At 33.0% G+C, this 14,759-nt stretch overlaps 3 protein-coding genes and 1 non-coding gene across 5 annotated transcripts; 2 read left to right on the plus strand and 2 right to left on the minus strand.

Moving 5' to 3' along the window:
* The first annotated feature begins 796 nt into the window (after window positions 1-796).
* On the plus strand, window positions 797-3,119 carry LOC112703516 (protein DEHYDRATION-INDUCED 19 homolog 3). The gene is made up of 4 exons (XM_025754994.3): window positions 797-1,177; window positions 1,605-2,264; window positions 2,353-2,507; window positions 2,785-3,119. The coding sequence occupies exons 2-4, from the start codon at window positions 2,204-2,206 to the stop codon at window positions 2,863-2,865; spliced, it is 297 nt and encodes a 98-aa protein (XP_025610779.1). The 5' UTR covers window positions 797-1,177; window positions 1,605-2,203; the 3' UTR covers window positions 2,866-3,119.
* On the minus strand, window positions 1,879-1,952 carry TRNAT-AGU (transfer RNA threonine (anticodon AGU)). Its single transcript has one exon. It is a non-coding gene; the product is annotated as a tRNA-Thr (tRNA).
* Window positions 3,120-3,387: 268 nt separating the features above from the next.
* Window positions 3,388-7,407, minus strand: LOC112703506 (uncharacterized). 2 transcript variants are annotated; one of them, XM_072201058.1, is made up of 6 exons: window positions 6,938-7,407; window positions 6,330-6,824; window positions 4,490-4,769; window positions 4,322-4,407; window positions 4,127-4,218; window positions 3,388-4,039 (listed from the first exon to the last, which is right to left on the minus strand). In XM_072201058.1, the coding sequence occupies exons 2-6, from the start codon at window positions 6,707-6,709 to the stop codon at window positions 3,795-3,797; spliced, it is 1,083 nt and encodes a 360-aa protein (XP_072057159.1). In that variant the 5' UTR covers window positions 6,710-6,824; window positions 6,938-7,407; the 3' UTR covers window positions 3,388-3,794. The 2 variants fall into 2 exon arrangements, with proteins under 2 accessions (XP_072057159.1, XP_025610768.1); XM_025754983.3 differs by having other exon boundaries at window positions 6,330-6,541; window positions 6,938-7,382.
* Window positions 7,408-13,512: 6,105 nt separating this feature from the next.
* LOC112703534 (class 10 plant pathogenesis-related protein 2E) lies at window positions 13,513-14,496 on the plus strand. The gene is made up of 2 exons (XM_025755018.3): window positions 13,513-13,954; window positions 14,061-14,496. The coding sequence occupies exons 1-2, from the start codon at window positions 13,777-13,779 to the stop codon at window positions 14,354-14,356; spliced, it is 474 nt and encodes a 157-aa protein (XP_025610803.1). The 5' UTR covers window positions 13,513-13,776; the 3' UTR covers window positions 14,357-14,496.
* Window positions 14,497-14,759: the final 263 nt, after the last annotated feature.

The following is a 14,759-nucleotide window of genomic DNA, read 5'->3' on the forward strand; positions in this document are numbered from 1 at the left end:
TCCTTTATTTTAGGGTTGTTGAGATATCTCTTCCAAAAGTGGGTGAGAGATTTGAGGATGCGGTTATTTATTTGAATCTGTTAACACGTGTCGAATCCGACCTCTTCAGGAGGTCAGGTGGATCAGTGAGGTCAAATTCTTTGGATTAGACCTTGTTGGCTCAATTGGACCTGGCCATTACATGGAGTGAGGATATGGATAATTTTTAATTATTAATTTAATTTTTTAATTTAATAACTTAATTATATATTTATATTTTTAAATATTATTAATTAATTATTAGACAAAAGAATAATTTTTGCTAACTCTCTATTGGTCATGTGTGTATGGAGACGGGTCAAAAGAGTTGAAGTGGGAGGCTAACTAATTAAGAAAAGAGGAAAGGTCTCGTTGACAAGAAAGGAGATGGTTTCCTTCGTCATTATTCATGAGTTGACATGTGTGATGCCAACGTTTCATTTGTACGAATCAAACACACAATAATAATGATTCTGAGTCGTGCTTGCTCTTAAAATTCACAATACAAAGCTAACAAGGTAAACATGCATGTGGTGGTGGTCCTTTGAATTATTTGAACCCCCCGAGTCCCTAAATTAAATAAACCCCTATGTAAGTATTCTTCTCTTTTTTAATTAGCAAATAAGAATAGTCATGACTAAATGGTTCTTCAACACCAAAAACGTGACGCCTATCTATACAACTATGAGTCGTCTAATAAGGCAAACATATTAGTCCACCGACAAAGTTGCATCTTCAATTCTTCATAAAAGCCAAGGTTGTCCACTTTACTAAGCTTGGTTTTTCTTTGTTACAGGCATAATTATTCATTGCTTATTTCTATTTCTATCTGTTTAAATTTTTTATAGAAGTAGTATTATTTCATGTAACTCATTATTGTTATCTTTCACACGGTCTAAAGCATATCTATAAATTAATCAAGAAGAACATTCAATTCAGCAGCAACTATGCGCCCCCGGGGGGATTGGTTTCGCATTTTGCTGTATATAAAAAAAAATAATTATAATATATTTATGTATAAATATATATTATTTAATTTATTTTATTTAGATGACTAGTTTAATAATTGATATTTTTATTTTGCTCCAAAGATTCATCTGTCGCAGTACTGAGCTCATACACAAAGCAGGACTCGAATCCAGGACACTTACTTAAATGGGTTAGTGAGCTAATCACTAGATCAACTAGTTACATATAATTTAATTTGATATAGATAAATCAGGATCATGAATCCGCAACATTTTTTTTCCCATAAAGTGAACAAGTAGCTTGCAGTGTGTTAGCGCTTTTCGTACAACACGTATTGATGATCCAGTGCACGTGGTGCAAACCATAACCATCGCCTGACATATTTGTTATTCATCCTTGCTTACCTTCTTGTGCTACCTTATCTTTTGGATTTGAAGATAACGAAAGAAAATGAAAATGGGTTTATGCTGTAATTGTTGCTCACTTTTGTCTTTGAAATTTATTCTTTGACGTTTGTTATATTAATGTCCACATTTGCTTTTCCCTCATCATGATTAGAATAACATATCCCTTTAGCTAACGAATATTACATCATCCTTCTATATGTGTCAATCCAGGAGGAACAATCATAGGGTTCAATTCTATCCTCTCATCGTAATATGATTGATGGAAAGTCCAAAAACGAAAAGGAACAAAGCAAGCCAAAATAATTGGACGAAGTCTTGCAAAGGGTAAATCGGTAAATGTAAATGGTCACATGCAATATCTCAACAGCTTTCTTCCTTTTTTTTTTTTAGGACCCCACAAGGGGTATTGGGCTGGGTCCTTTGATTGGAAAAAAAAATCACTAATGATGGATCTCAACAGAGGCCCACTAGAAAGTTAAAAAACTGCTCTCGTTGAGAGTCGAACTCAAGACCTCCCGCTTACTAAACGGGTGCTCTAACCAACTGAGCTACGAGAGCTTGTTGGTAAGCATAACATTTAAATTATAACTATTTAAAATATGTTCCTGGGAAAATTGGCGGGTGTCTCCTGAAGCTGAACGGTGAGAGCCTGAGAGGCAGTTAGTTATGAATTCTCAAGTGTGATTCGGAAATGTGAGAGACACGTGGCGTTCTGCATTCTCTTCTCTTCGCTGAGTCTTCGTTGAGGTAGTTAGGGTTTTACTTACCAGTGTGTCTGAACACTGAACTGAACTCAATAGAATTCAAGAATGGAACCCGATCCTTCCTCTTTAGCTTCTTTCAGCAGCACTGATATTCAATCTCTTGCCGGTTCTCTCTTCTTTTTCTTAGCTATTTTTCCTTCTTTTGTTTTCGTCGTTTCTTCATTGTATCAGTCAATGATCGCATTGTGTTGCAGATCTGCTCGCAGATCTGGTCCTCGGTGAGCAATCGGTCGATGATGATTTGAGGCCGAAGCAGGAGTTTATGTGCCCTTTCTGCGGCGAAATTCACGACGCCGATTCACTTAGCTACCACATTCATGATCAGCATCCCCGGCATCTCACCAATGGGGTATTCACTTCTTTCTCTTCTCTTCTCTTCTCTTCTCTTTCTTTCTTTCTTTCTTTCTTTCTTCCTTTCTTTCTTTCTTTTAGTTCTAATTCCGATGTCCTTTGCCGTTATTATTGTTATTTTTGTAATCATAATAATTTCTTGTACGTGTGCAGCTCCTTTTCAATTTGTTGTTTCTTGCTTTAATAATGATCATGGTGTTATTCTGAAACTTTGAAAGGTAGGAATGTCGGTATTTTATGTTTTGATCAAAGAGTTTTCGTGCTTGGAATCTCAGGTTGATATGACCATGTTTAGTCTTGCTGTCAAGATCGTCCTTCACAGCTGTTTCTTTCCTTATGCTGTTCAGAGAACCTGAACCGTTGCAACCATTGGACAAGGATCAAGCCGAGAAAGATCCAAGGTTTGAGTTCGTTCAGAGGTTACTGATGTCTGCTATTCTTGATAATAACTTACCAATGAAATTGTAGCTAGTTCTGACGTTATTGAGAGAGGGGGTTTATGCTCATTGATAGAGTGGATATGTGGCAGAACGATTGAATGTGTCCATAATGTAACTAGACTTATCTACAATTGTTCATATAAATGCAATTAATAGTATTTTGATTGTCACCTGTGTTGCTTCCTCTTGGCCAATTGCCATTGTGAATGAAATATCCGCAAACAAGCATGGATCCTTGGAGAAAGCAAGTACTTGGAATCTTAGATGAGTGACAATTTCGAGTCCCAACCCAAATAGTTGCCAATTTGCCATTTTACAATACATTACTTTATACGTCGCCCAGCTTTTAAATTGGCGGTTAACCTTCTATCCAACATTAAACAACAAACATTAGGAAGCAGCAGCTTGTTAGTGTAACATCTGATCTTAACACAAGGATTTGTATACTGGGAATCAACATGTATCGCATATGCTAGACAACAATAAGTGAAATAAGTTCTTTTACATAGACTTTGGCTCTTTTCCCCATGATCTAGATAAGCCACATAAAAGAAGAAAACCTTGGTTAAAAAGACTTGACATCCTGTGAAGAACAGAACTATAAAAGTAGACCATCCTCAAATGAAGAACGTATAAATTTCAATGCCTACTCTTTTCCTGAAATACTTACAGAGGCAGAAACCCTTCTGTACTATTTTAGGAAAATACAAGTGATCCTAAAGTTTATGTATAGCCTTCCGGAAAAATAACTGTTCAATTAATGGACAACACAGTATATTAGGCAGGAGCTGAGCAGCTTCTGTTTTTGAAATAAAAAACAAGGTAAGAAAAAATTATATCTTTGCTCATCTCAGATATGTACAACGGGTAATAAAGTAATTATAATCAGGATGTTCAATACGCAATCGCCTGAGCCAGTTTTCGGCAGATTGCATCAGAGAATTGGCTTTCTGACATTCGGAAACCCCCTCAGGATCCCAGACAGAAACTTTGAACTTGTGAAAAGCAAGCCCAAAGATTGGCAGGGATAACTTTGATGATATGTCCCTACCTCTTGAATAATGGATATGAAGCCCATCAGTATTTGGACCTGATTCAAAGGTTAAGCAGGTAAGATTGATGTCCCTTCACATACATTTTGCACATATAAAAGCTTAACAAAGATAGCAAGGCATACTCTGCAAAGCCGTCGACAGGGAATGGTAGGTCAGGAAGCAGGCACTCAGGCTCTGTAGCGTTGGACCAGTAGGTATTCTATATATTGGATACCTTCATAACAGAAACAGAAAATATTCCTTTCAAAATTAACAATTATAACATGAATCATCCACCCACAACAATTTGAAAACCAATAAGTATAGAAAAAACATACCAAGCCAGTGAAACCCAACTAGCAGGTGAGAGATCACAGCTCCAGTATGTCTTCAACTCTGGAAAGTGACGTGCAAGATCAGAAATCTGAGTCAAACAATATGAGGATTTGTTAGACTTAAAAAGAAAAAGTCCCAATGTGGTATTTTACCAAAGGAAAATGTCTTGCCTTGTCTGCTAATGGAGCACGATTATAAGGTGTCTCACGCTCGAAGTATTCAAATATTTTCTGACCAGGTGGGTTGCAGCTCTGAGTCTCATCACTAGATGAACTCACAAAAGGCATACTTCCTGACACCCTTTCCAGACCATGATTGTTGGCATCTGATATGTTAAGATGATTCCTAATGCTAGGGATGCTATTTGTTCCTCGTTCATGACAATAACCACTGCTACTATCACTGCTTGTCTCTCTTGCTGATTCAGAATCACTTTCTTGACTAGGCTTCCTGAAATAAAATAAAATTGAGAAGAACACTATGTTATTGACACACTAAACAAGTGGTTAGCTAATCAACTTCAGTTGAAATGGTAAACTGGCCTCCTGTAAAAGGACCAGGTTCTAGGCTACATTCATTTCAAAATAAGACTGAGAAATGGAAAAAGGTAAAATAACTAGGTGGTCTCCTATATCTGAACTCCTAGTAAATGGGTGACTATATCTTTTTTATCATAACAGATATAAGATAAATACGTATCATACTCAATGTCATCTAGAACTTGCAGGAAAAAATATGAATAGTCCTCCTAGTAGGCAACAAGAAGTCTATAAGCAACAAATGCACAATTGACAGTATTTAATAGAACTTAAGGTGGGTAGCAGACAGAGGGAACACGCGCAATGTTCCACTTGATTCAGCTAATATGTGTAACATGAGGTAAGTAAATCAAGTTTAGCTGTGATGGTGTATTGGTGTGACCCTAAAACAACTAGCTCAAGATAATTTAGTAGCATCATATGACAAAGGAGGGCAGATCATGGTAGCCACTTTATTATTGTGGTCAGCTAATGTTTCTCATACAGATGTTTCATCTATATCAGTTTTCAGACTTTCAGCAAGGCTAAGGAATTTGAGTTCTTTAGCTAGTTAGTCCATCATCATGCTTGCACCAAACTGTTATCATTCATCATGCAGTTACTGAGAGAAAGTTATCAATATTCAATACCATGCCAGTAGCCAAGACAAGATCAATGATAGCTAACTACACCTAAGCATGATTGGATAAAAAATGAGTGCGCTATAGAGAGAGAGACTTGGGAATAGCACCTAGCATTGAGAAGATGTTAAAATCTTGCCTTATATGGTTTCAACATAAATGGAGAAGACCTGTAGAGGCTCTCCTAGTAAGAAAGAGTGTTAAAATAATAGTTCAACATATAGCTTAATAGTTAGAACTATAGGGAGACCTAGAAAAACCATACATAAAACTATTAACATTTAGATCGAATACCAAGATGTTGTTTGATTATTGTAATTAACCCCACCTAGTGGGACAAGACTTAGTTGCTCTTATTGTATTGTCATCCCCACACATGCAGTGATCAGCTGGAGCATATTAAGAATAGATAAACTAGAGCAAAACTAATATGGAAGGGGTATCATGTATCACGGGGGCATAATCTCTGAACTCTGTCATTCTTCAATCCGTAGAGAAAAAAGAAAATTTGGTCTTAGCCTCTTCACCACCAGCAACAGTCATGCATTAATCAACATAACTTTATAAAGCTAAGTAATACACACTCAATTATTTAAGTTCTACTCAGAGGAGGCTAAGCATCAAGCTACTAAAGAGAATCTTAGTGTGATTGCTGTTTAGATACATAATCCTAATTTTTATGTCTTCCCTTGTAAGAGAGGATTACAAGTACAACCCTCCAATGAATAATAACAAATTGAAAAAGAGCAAAAATTAGGAAAATTGCATCAGAATATATTAAATAATCAGAAATTGGCCAGTCGTCTGAGTTTCTACAGTTAGAACTAGCTTGTTTGCAGTGGCACACTGACCTTAACCGTGAAGAAGGTTTTGATGGGTCAATGTAGAGCTGAATGGCAGACAAGGAAACATTGTAATACTGCGTCACGGATTCACTCCCATTCAACATCAGAGGTACACCCGCCCCATATGCACTCCATTCCTTAAAAGATTCCCACAAGTCCCCAAGCACAAAGTATGGATGTAACTCTGCCTCCGTTGGCTTCCACTTCTTAGAGCTTGTCTGTTGATTCCCAAAAGAAAAAGAAAGTTTCCACCCAAATAAGCCAAATTGCCCTTTGAAACAAACCCAAACAACGGAAGCTATCTTGAATAGCAAGGGCATTCTAATTATATATACGCCACCTTCTTTGCAATAGCTCAATTTAAGGAAAATCTCAAAGCAAGGCATAAATTATAAAAACATTGGTAGCATTCATCTATAAACGAAGCATTGATTAACTCAAGATCCCTTTTTTTTTCTTAAACAAAAAAATTCACTAGTAGGGTCCATTGCTCCTACTTCCCTACAAATAGAGAAAATTCACCTCATCGGTCATGCGAAAAGCAAAGAGTGATATGAATATCAAAAAATAAAAAATCGTTGCAGGATGAAGAAAAGGATTGAATTGATGAGAACCTTGGGGAGATATTGGGCGGGAACAAGGGGAGTGGTGTACTCCAAGAAGCGATCCAAATTGGAGATGTCAGATGTAGCACGCGAAGAAATCGAGCAATCGGAGGAGGAGCCGGGCCTGTTCTCCGACGAGGTTCTGGAAAGCGAAGACCTCTGCGGCGGGTCGTGGTGGTGGTACTGGTGGTTGGGGTGGTGCTGCTTCTCCCTGTGTTTGCGGAGGGGCGGGGGGCTGTAAAATCGATTATCTCCGAGATGGCGATTCCGGGTGCGGTTTCCGCCGGATATAGCGGCGCCACCACTGGCCGACATTGAGTTTGAGAAATAGGAGGCGTAAAAACGACGACGTGTTGGGGATGTTAGGTTAAGAGAGTGTGAGTGAAAGTAACTAAGTGGAGAGGGGAGAAGAGTTGAGGGTTTAACCTATTTTATGCTATTCCCTATGTCTCACGCAATAGTCAAAACGCTTGTTCTCTTTCTTATTTTATCGCGCGTGTTTAAATTATTATACTGAGACCGGTAGTTTTAGTTTACGCAATGCTACATGCCACGTCACTTAATCCGTAAATCACTACACTTTCCTGTATTCCTATTCCCTAGATTTGCACCCCATGTGGAAATTATACCAATTCGGTATTCAAAAAATCTAACATTAATATCTGAAAAATATTAAAAAATATTAATTCAGTATATTTAGTCAATTTAGATATAATGTTTTATTTAAGGGTCGACTATGACTAAAATTTTGATCTGATCTGTATTAAAATTATCAGATCAAATCGAATTCAATATCCGTAGTTTTTTTGCTTGAATCCAATCTGCGAATCGAATCGGATATTAGATATATCTCCGAAACACACAAATATTTTTTAAAATTTATTTTTATTAAAAAATATCAATAAAATTCATTTTTCTATTCTTTTAAACATGTTTACTATTAAAATAATATTAAACATATTTTTCTTAAATAATAAATTAAAATAATACAATATATATAATAATTATTAGTTCAAATAAAACATAAAAAGAATATTTACTTATTTATTTTCTTATTTTTGCGGATTGGATATACGGATATCTACACAAAATCCGCAATCTGATCCTATTAGTATGCGGATCGGATCCATATCTGCAACTTTCGGATCAGATTCGGATAAACACCACAGATATGCGGATCGGATCCGATCCATGAATACTCCTAGCTCATCTATTAAACATAATATTATGTCTTAATATTCTATACTTATAAACAAACGTAGTCATACAGTTTGATATTATGGCTATCATTGACGAAGTAAGTACACAACATATGTTTCATATTCACTAGCAAACTCAAATACAATAGTCAAATATTAAGTTGTATGTTGAGTTTGAATATATAAGTGAGGATGGAATTCAACATGACCTAGATATAAAATATGATAAAACTGAAGTGACGAAGGAACAGTGATAATGAAAAAGACTTTGAATCTAACTACGGAGCTTGTGGCGAGAATGAGGATGGTGATGGGAGAGGCGAGACAGTTATGAAAAATATAGTAATTTCACCCGCAGTCAGTCCTTAGATGTTCTACCTTTTATGTATAGTTTGGATCTTGACGTCATGTATACACTGAAATTATCCAAATATGTGAATATAGGTACATGAGGAGTGAGTGATATATTTTTCTCTGCAGGTGTTGTTGTTCCTAAAGATGGAGAGTTCAGGATCGAAATGGAATACAGTTTTAGATAATCAATCGTTGCGGCAATTAGGAGTTACACTATCTTTAGAGGAGTCGATTACACTGTGTATGAGTTTGAGTCACATACATTGTATGCAAAATGCAAGACATATGGTCGTGCATGCGATTGGCTTATTCAATATTACTTGATACGGAAGAAAAATTGTTGGGAGATACGGAGATACAACGGGAGGCACACGTGCACCATGGGAACTATTCACAGGACCACTCCAAATTAGACTCAGACTCAGACACAATTGCAAAGACTATAAGACCATTGGTTGAAACCGCCCCATTCCTGAAGGTGAAATCTATAATTACGGAAGTTCAGTTCAGGTTCAATTACAATATCAATTACCGGAAGGTTTGGTTGGAAAAGTAGAAATCGATCAAAAAACTCTTCGATGGTTGAAAAGATTTTTATCAAGCTTTGCTATTGTGATGCATGGTAATGGTTCATAAGATGTCTGGCTCAGTTGTCCAAATAGAAACACGACTCCTATATAACGAGAATGAAGAGTTGGACGGTGTCTGGATACTTCACCGAATATTCAAGAGTTTCAATCTATATATTAGAGTGTTCCGACATTGCAAGCCTCTAATTCAGGTTGACGGCACATGTCTTTACAAAAATATAAAGGTATCCTTTTGGTTGCAGTTACATAATATGTGAACTAAAATATTGTATCAATTGCTTTTATCATCATGGAAGGAGAGACTACAGATGCGTGATACTTTTTCTTCAGTAATTTATGAAGGCATATTGTTAGGAACAACGGTGTGAGAATAACATCCGATTGCTATGAATAAATAAAGATAGCAGTCTAGCAATGTTGATTGGAAATTTTTCTATTATTTCTTTATTTCTCACTTTAACGAGTGAAGCAAGCTTTGTTTATGCTGAATTTAAAAGCCAAATCATTACTGCATCACCTATTCTTGAACATACGTTTGTCTCCTGCATGTAGGTAGGTATAACCCGCATGTTGAAAAAGAAGTTAAAAGAAATCTGAAAAGGTGAACATAATCTCTAAAAATGTAACTAAAATCTCCGACGAAGGAAAGCATTACGTCTCTTACGTGTTGAGTAATAATTGACACGTACACATTACGTCTGTGTATTGTATCAGGACAACTCTAAACATCTACAATACTATAAATCACCTCAAATATCAATATGGTGCGAATACAATACTTATTTTTTTATATAAAAAATAATTTATATCCTAGTTCTAGATAACATCAATACTTAAAAAAAATATTATTTTAAGTGTATACAATTTCAAATTGTATAGCAAATAAATTATTAAAAATACTTACTCATAATATACATGTATAACATTTTTTTTATAAAAGATAATATGTTAACTAAAGTTTCTAATGATATTAGATACTTTAAAAATTATTTTCACAATACTAATAAGATAAAAAATAGAAATGTTTATCGGTGTATGTAAAAAATATTTTATGCAAAATATTTTGTAAATAATTAATAAATGAATTGTCTCTACTTATATAGAATGTGTATTTATTCGAATTCATAAAAATAACTCATCCAACATCAATAAATTTAATATGTGCAATAATAATGCATAACGTTTTAATTTATGTAATAATAGTACATGAATAAAACAAGCTATATATTCGTTTACCAAAAAAAAACTATAAATTATTCCTTGCGAGTATTTAGGAGGGGAAATGTGAATCAAACATAAAAATTTTATACACACAAGATATACAAAAAAAAAAAAGTAGAAAATTGTGGTATCAACCATGAATAATAAATTAAACTAAACGTATAAATATATTTGTTTTCAAAGAGGTTTACCCAAGCTGATAAAAGATTTTGGACCTGATGGAAGGGTAGTCCGAAACTCTTGGGCCAGGTCAGGTATACTCATATTTGGGCTTATTATGGACCCTCTTCAACTCTGGTTTCTTTAAAGAGGCGTCGTAGTCCCTTTAATTTACCAAAAAAAAAAGAGGCGTCATAGTAAAAGAGTGGACTTGTGTGGTTTTGGGCTACGTAACAATATCATAAAAGGTTATGCGGTTCAGATCCTTACCAAGCCTTTATCTGCTATTTCTTTTGAAAAATTGAGAATCAAGCTGTGAGTTGTTCTTCGATCATATTCAATATTCAAATTTGAGGGAGTATAAAGGAGAGAAAAAATAAAAATTTTAAATTTTTATTCGTAACAGAATTATAGAAGTAGTTAGTTTAGTTTTATTTGATGGTATATTCTATTTTGAGTGAGTTTTGATATAAGGCAATTATACATATTTTTGTATTGTTTATATATATAAGCTACAACAGTAATTTTAAAAGTGCAAATATATTCGTTCTCTTTCTATTTTTTTTTTTTTTTTTGCCTTCTATTAGTCTGTCGAATTGGGAATACCGTAAACAACAAAAAAAAAAGTTATGCGAAACAATTTTGCATTATTTTTTGAATACACTTCTTTTGTACATTTTTATAATATAAAAATAATAAAAATAAAAAACTGAATAAAGGAGGGATAGATATAGATAACCTATAACGTTCTTGAAAAGTTATTATTCAATTGGGTTAGATTAAATAAATTTTAAAAAATTGATCTAGGATCCAATCCATTTTTTTTGTGGTTTTCACCTTTTGTTAAGATCCAGTATAATTTAAAATTTTACAGTTCTAACCGAATTAAATGATCAGTTTTAAATGAGGATAGATAGAACTCCTGTTAAAGAAATGGGGTTTTGCGGTGGGGTTGTGTAATTTAAAATTTGTGTTCTAGAAGGGCGTCTATAAACTTTTGTGCCCAGTGCATTATTAAATTTCTTTGGACCATTAAATAGTAAACATTACACACTTTCGTTGAACGACTTATGGATAATCTTATAACTTTCCTGAAATTCCGTTCGTCCTAATCGCAATGTTTGACAAACTGCTAAAAAAGAAGTGGAAGATGTAGAAGAAATCTAAGAGAATTTTACATAAAATATTTAATTATGTGTTATCATTATAGCAAAAAGTTTATTAATTTATAACTTTAAGAATTTTATTGCATGATGATAATAAAATTAGACACTCTCCTTATATATATATATATATATATATATATATATATATATATATATATATATATATATAAAAGTGGATCTTATTTAATCTTGTCATCATACCCTTTTTTTTATGTAGAAACTAGTGAGGTTTAATTTGCTTAAACAATGAAAAATGGCATGTAATATTCTAGTTTCTAGAAAAAAAATTGGATTAATTAATGGTCAAATAGTCAATTATATTTCATGCGTTAATTTATTAATTATCAAAAAATTACTTATCTAAAATTCATCCCTTAAAAGATACACGAGTAAAACAAATTAGTAGTTTCATTAGTTAGACTATAATATTTTACTAATTTGATTCATTAGATACTTTGGGATCAATTTAAAACGTTTAATATTAAAAAAAAGTTAAGTATCATTTTTGTTCCTAACATTTAGGATAAGTTTTAAAGTTTTCTCTAACATTTTAATGGTTCTATTTAAGTTTTTAACATTTTAAAATTGACTCAATGTTGTCCTGCCGTTAGGGATCCGTTAACAAAATTGACGGCAGGACAAAATTGAGACAATTTTGAAACGTTAAGGATTTAAATAGGATGAAAATGTTGGGGACAAAATAATACATAAAAATAAATTTTAATTTTATTCTTCAATAATATCAATTTTTTACTGTACATAGTATTCAATTATTTTTTAATCACATCGAAACAAATTACAGTTAATCACATTACTTTCATTCTAAATAAATTAATTTTTTTATAATTTTACTCATAAATTACAGTTAATCACATTACTTTAAACATAAAATTATAAAAAAAATTAATTTATTCAGAATGAAAGTATAAAATTATAAAAAAAATTATAAGTAATGTAATTAAGTAATAAAAGTAAAATTATATTACTTTAAGTGTAAAATTATAAAAAAATAAATTTATTTAGAATAAAAGTAATGTGATTAAGGATAGTTTACTTAAATGTGATTAAAAAATAATTAAATACTATATACAGTAAAAAATAAAAATTATTAAAATTTATTTTTATGTATCATTTTTGTCCTCAACGTTTTTATCCTATTAAAGTCCTTAACGTTTCAAAATCGTCTCAATTTTGTCCCACCGTCAATTTTATTAACGGAACGATAGGATAATATTGAGTCAATTTAAAATGTTAAGAACTTAAATAGGACGATTAAAATATTAGGGATAACATTATAAAAATGATACTTTACTCTTTTAAAAATTAAGTTGGTGCGCTCATGATCTTGAATGAAATTATTATAATCTAATTAAATTGATACACTCATGATCTTGAATGACCAATATTTTAGTTAATAAACAGTTTTTTTTATAACATAAAAAATATATTTGTAAAAATAGAAAATATACTTGATTAACTTTTTTTTTACTTTTTTTTATATTAACTATAAAAATATTATTTACACAATAAAATTAACTGTTAAAATTAACAATCTTATATTTACATATAAATATATACAATTTAATTTATTTTTAATATATATTTTATATTTTAATATATATTCTATCGTAATAACTAATTTTAACCGCTTATTTTAGTGTATAGTTAATTATATCAATCCCGCTACGTTATCAATAGTATTTCTGCTAACATCTGTTAACTCTTATTTATAAAAGTATTTAATAAAAATGTATTTGTGAAGGTGTCTAATAAAAATATCTTTTTTATAGTTGTGTTTAATAAAAATATCTTTATAAATATATTTTTTAGATGTATCTCTTTATATATATGTTTAAAATATAATAATTAATAATTATTAATAATAAATTGACAGATAATATATTGGCACCTATATTTTTTTTAATTATATATAGTTGAATATAAAGTATGATTAATGAAAATCAAAGACGACCCAACATGGCGGTCGTAGCAATGATGAGTCAGCACCTTCACATACACACCATCCCCTCCTCATTCCCCATCACCCCGTTACCATTATATGCCTATAAATAGAAGCCACTCTTCTGCTCATCAACCACACACTACAAATCTACTTCTCATTCCTTTCATTCCTTCCCTTAGCTTCTTAATTCACAAGCATGGCCGTCTTCACATTCGAGGATGAAATCACCTCCACCGTCCCCCCTGCTAAGCTTTACAATGCTTTGAAGGATGCCGACTCCATCACCCCTAAGATTATTGATGACGTCAAGAGTGTTGAAATCGTCGAGGGAAACGGTGGTCCTGGAACCATCAAGAAACTCACCATTGTCGAGGGTCAGTAACAACTACTCAATTCAGTAGACATACTATATATATATATATATATATATGTGAGAATTATGTGTTGTGAATTGTAATAATAATAATGATAAATATGCAGGTGGGGAAACCAAGTTTATCTTGCACAAAGTGGAGGCAATAGATGAGGCTAACTATGCATACAACTACAGCGTAGTTGGAGGAGTGGCTCTGCCTCCCACGGCGGAGAAGATAACATTTGAGACAAAGCTGGTTGAAGGAGCCAACGGAGGATCCATTGGGAAGCTTACTCTCAAGTACCACTCGAAAGGAGATGCAAAGCCAGATGAGGAAGAGTTGAAGAAGGGTAAGGCCAAGGGTGAAGGTCTCTTCAGGGCTATTGAGGGTTACGTCTTGGCCAACCCTACTCTGTATTGATTACAACAACATCATCAATTCTGTGTCGTTCAATGTTGCATGTTTCTTATACCAACCAAATTTGTGTGCTTGGTTTCTAATAAAATTTGAGTCTTTGTATCCCACTTCATCAATATAAAAAGTTAATACGGTTTTTTGAATTTCTTTGTTAATTCTTTTCAATTATTTTTCTTCTTTTTATTTATTTTCGCCCTCCGTACTATATACGATTGTCCATTATTGGTTGACGGAGTCGTATATGAATTCAACCACGTTACCGATAGATCTCATTAAGACACTTTGACAAGTTTGTTGAATCCTAAGCATGATTGAGAAAACTCAAAAATAGCGTTTGACAGAGAGACAGAAACAAAAATAATGAGATTAAAAGACAGAAATTAAGAGATAGAGATTGAAATAAATT

The sequence above is a fragment of the Arachis hypogaea genome, chromosome 1 (assembly GCF_003086295.3).
Source record: "Arachis hypogaea cultivar Tifrunner chromosome 1, arahy.Tifrunner.gnm2.J5K5, whole genome shotgun sequence".
NCBI classification, from domain to species: Eukaryota; Viridiplantae; Streptophyta; class Magnoliopsida; order Fabales; family Fabaceae; genus Arachis; species Arachis hypogaea.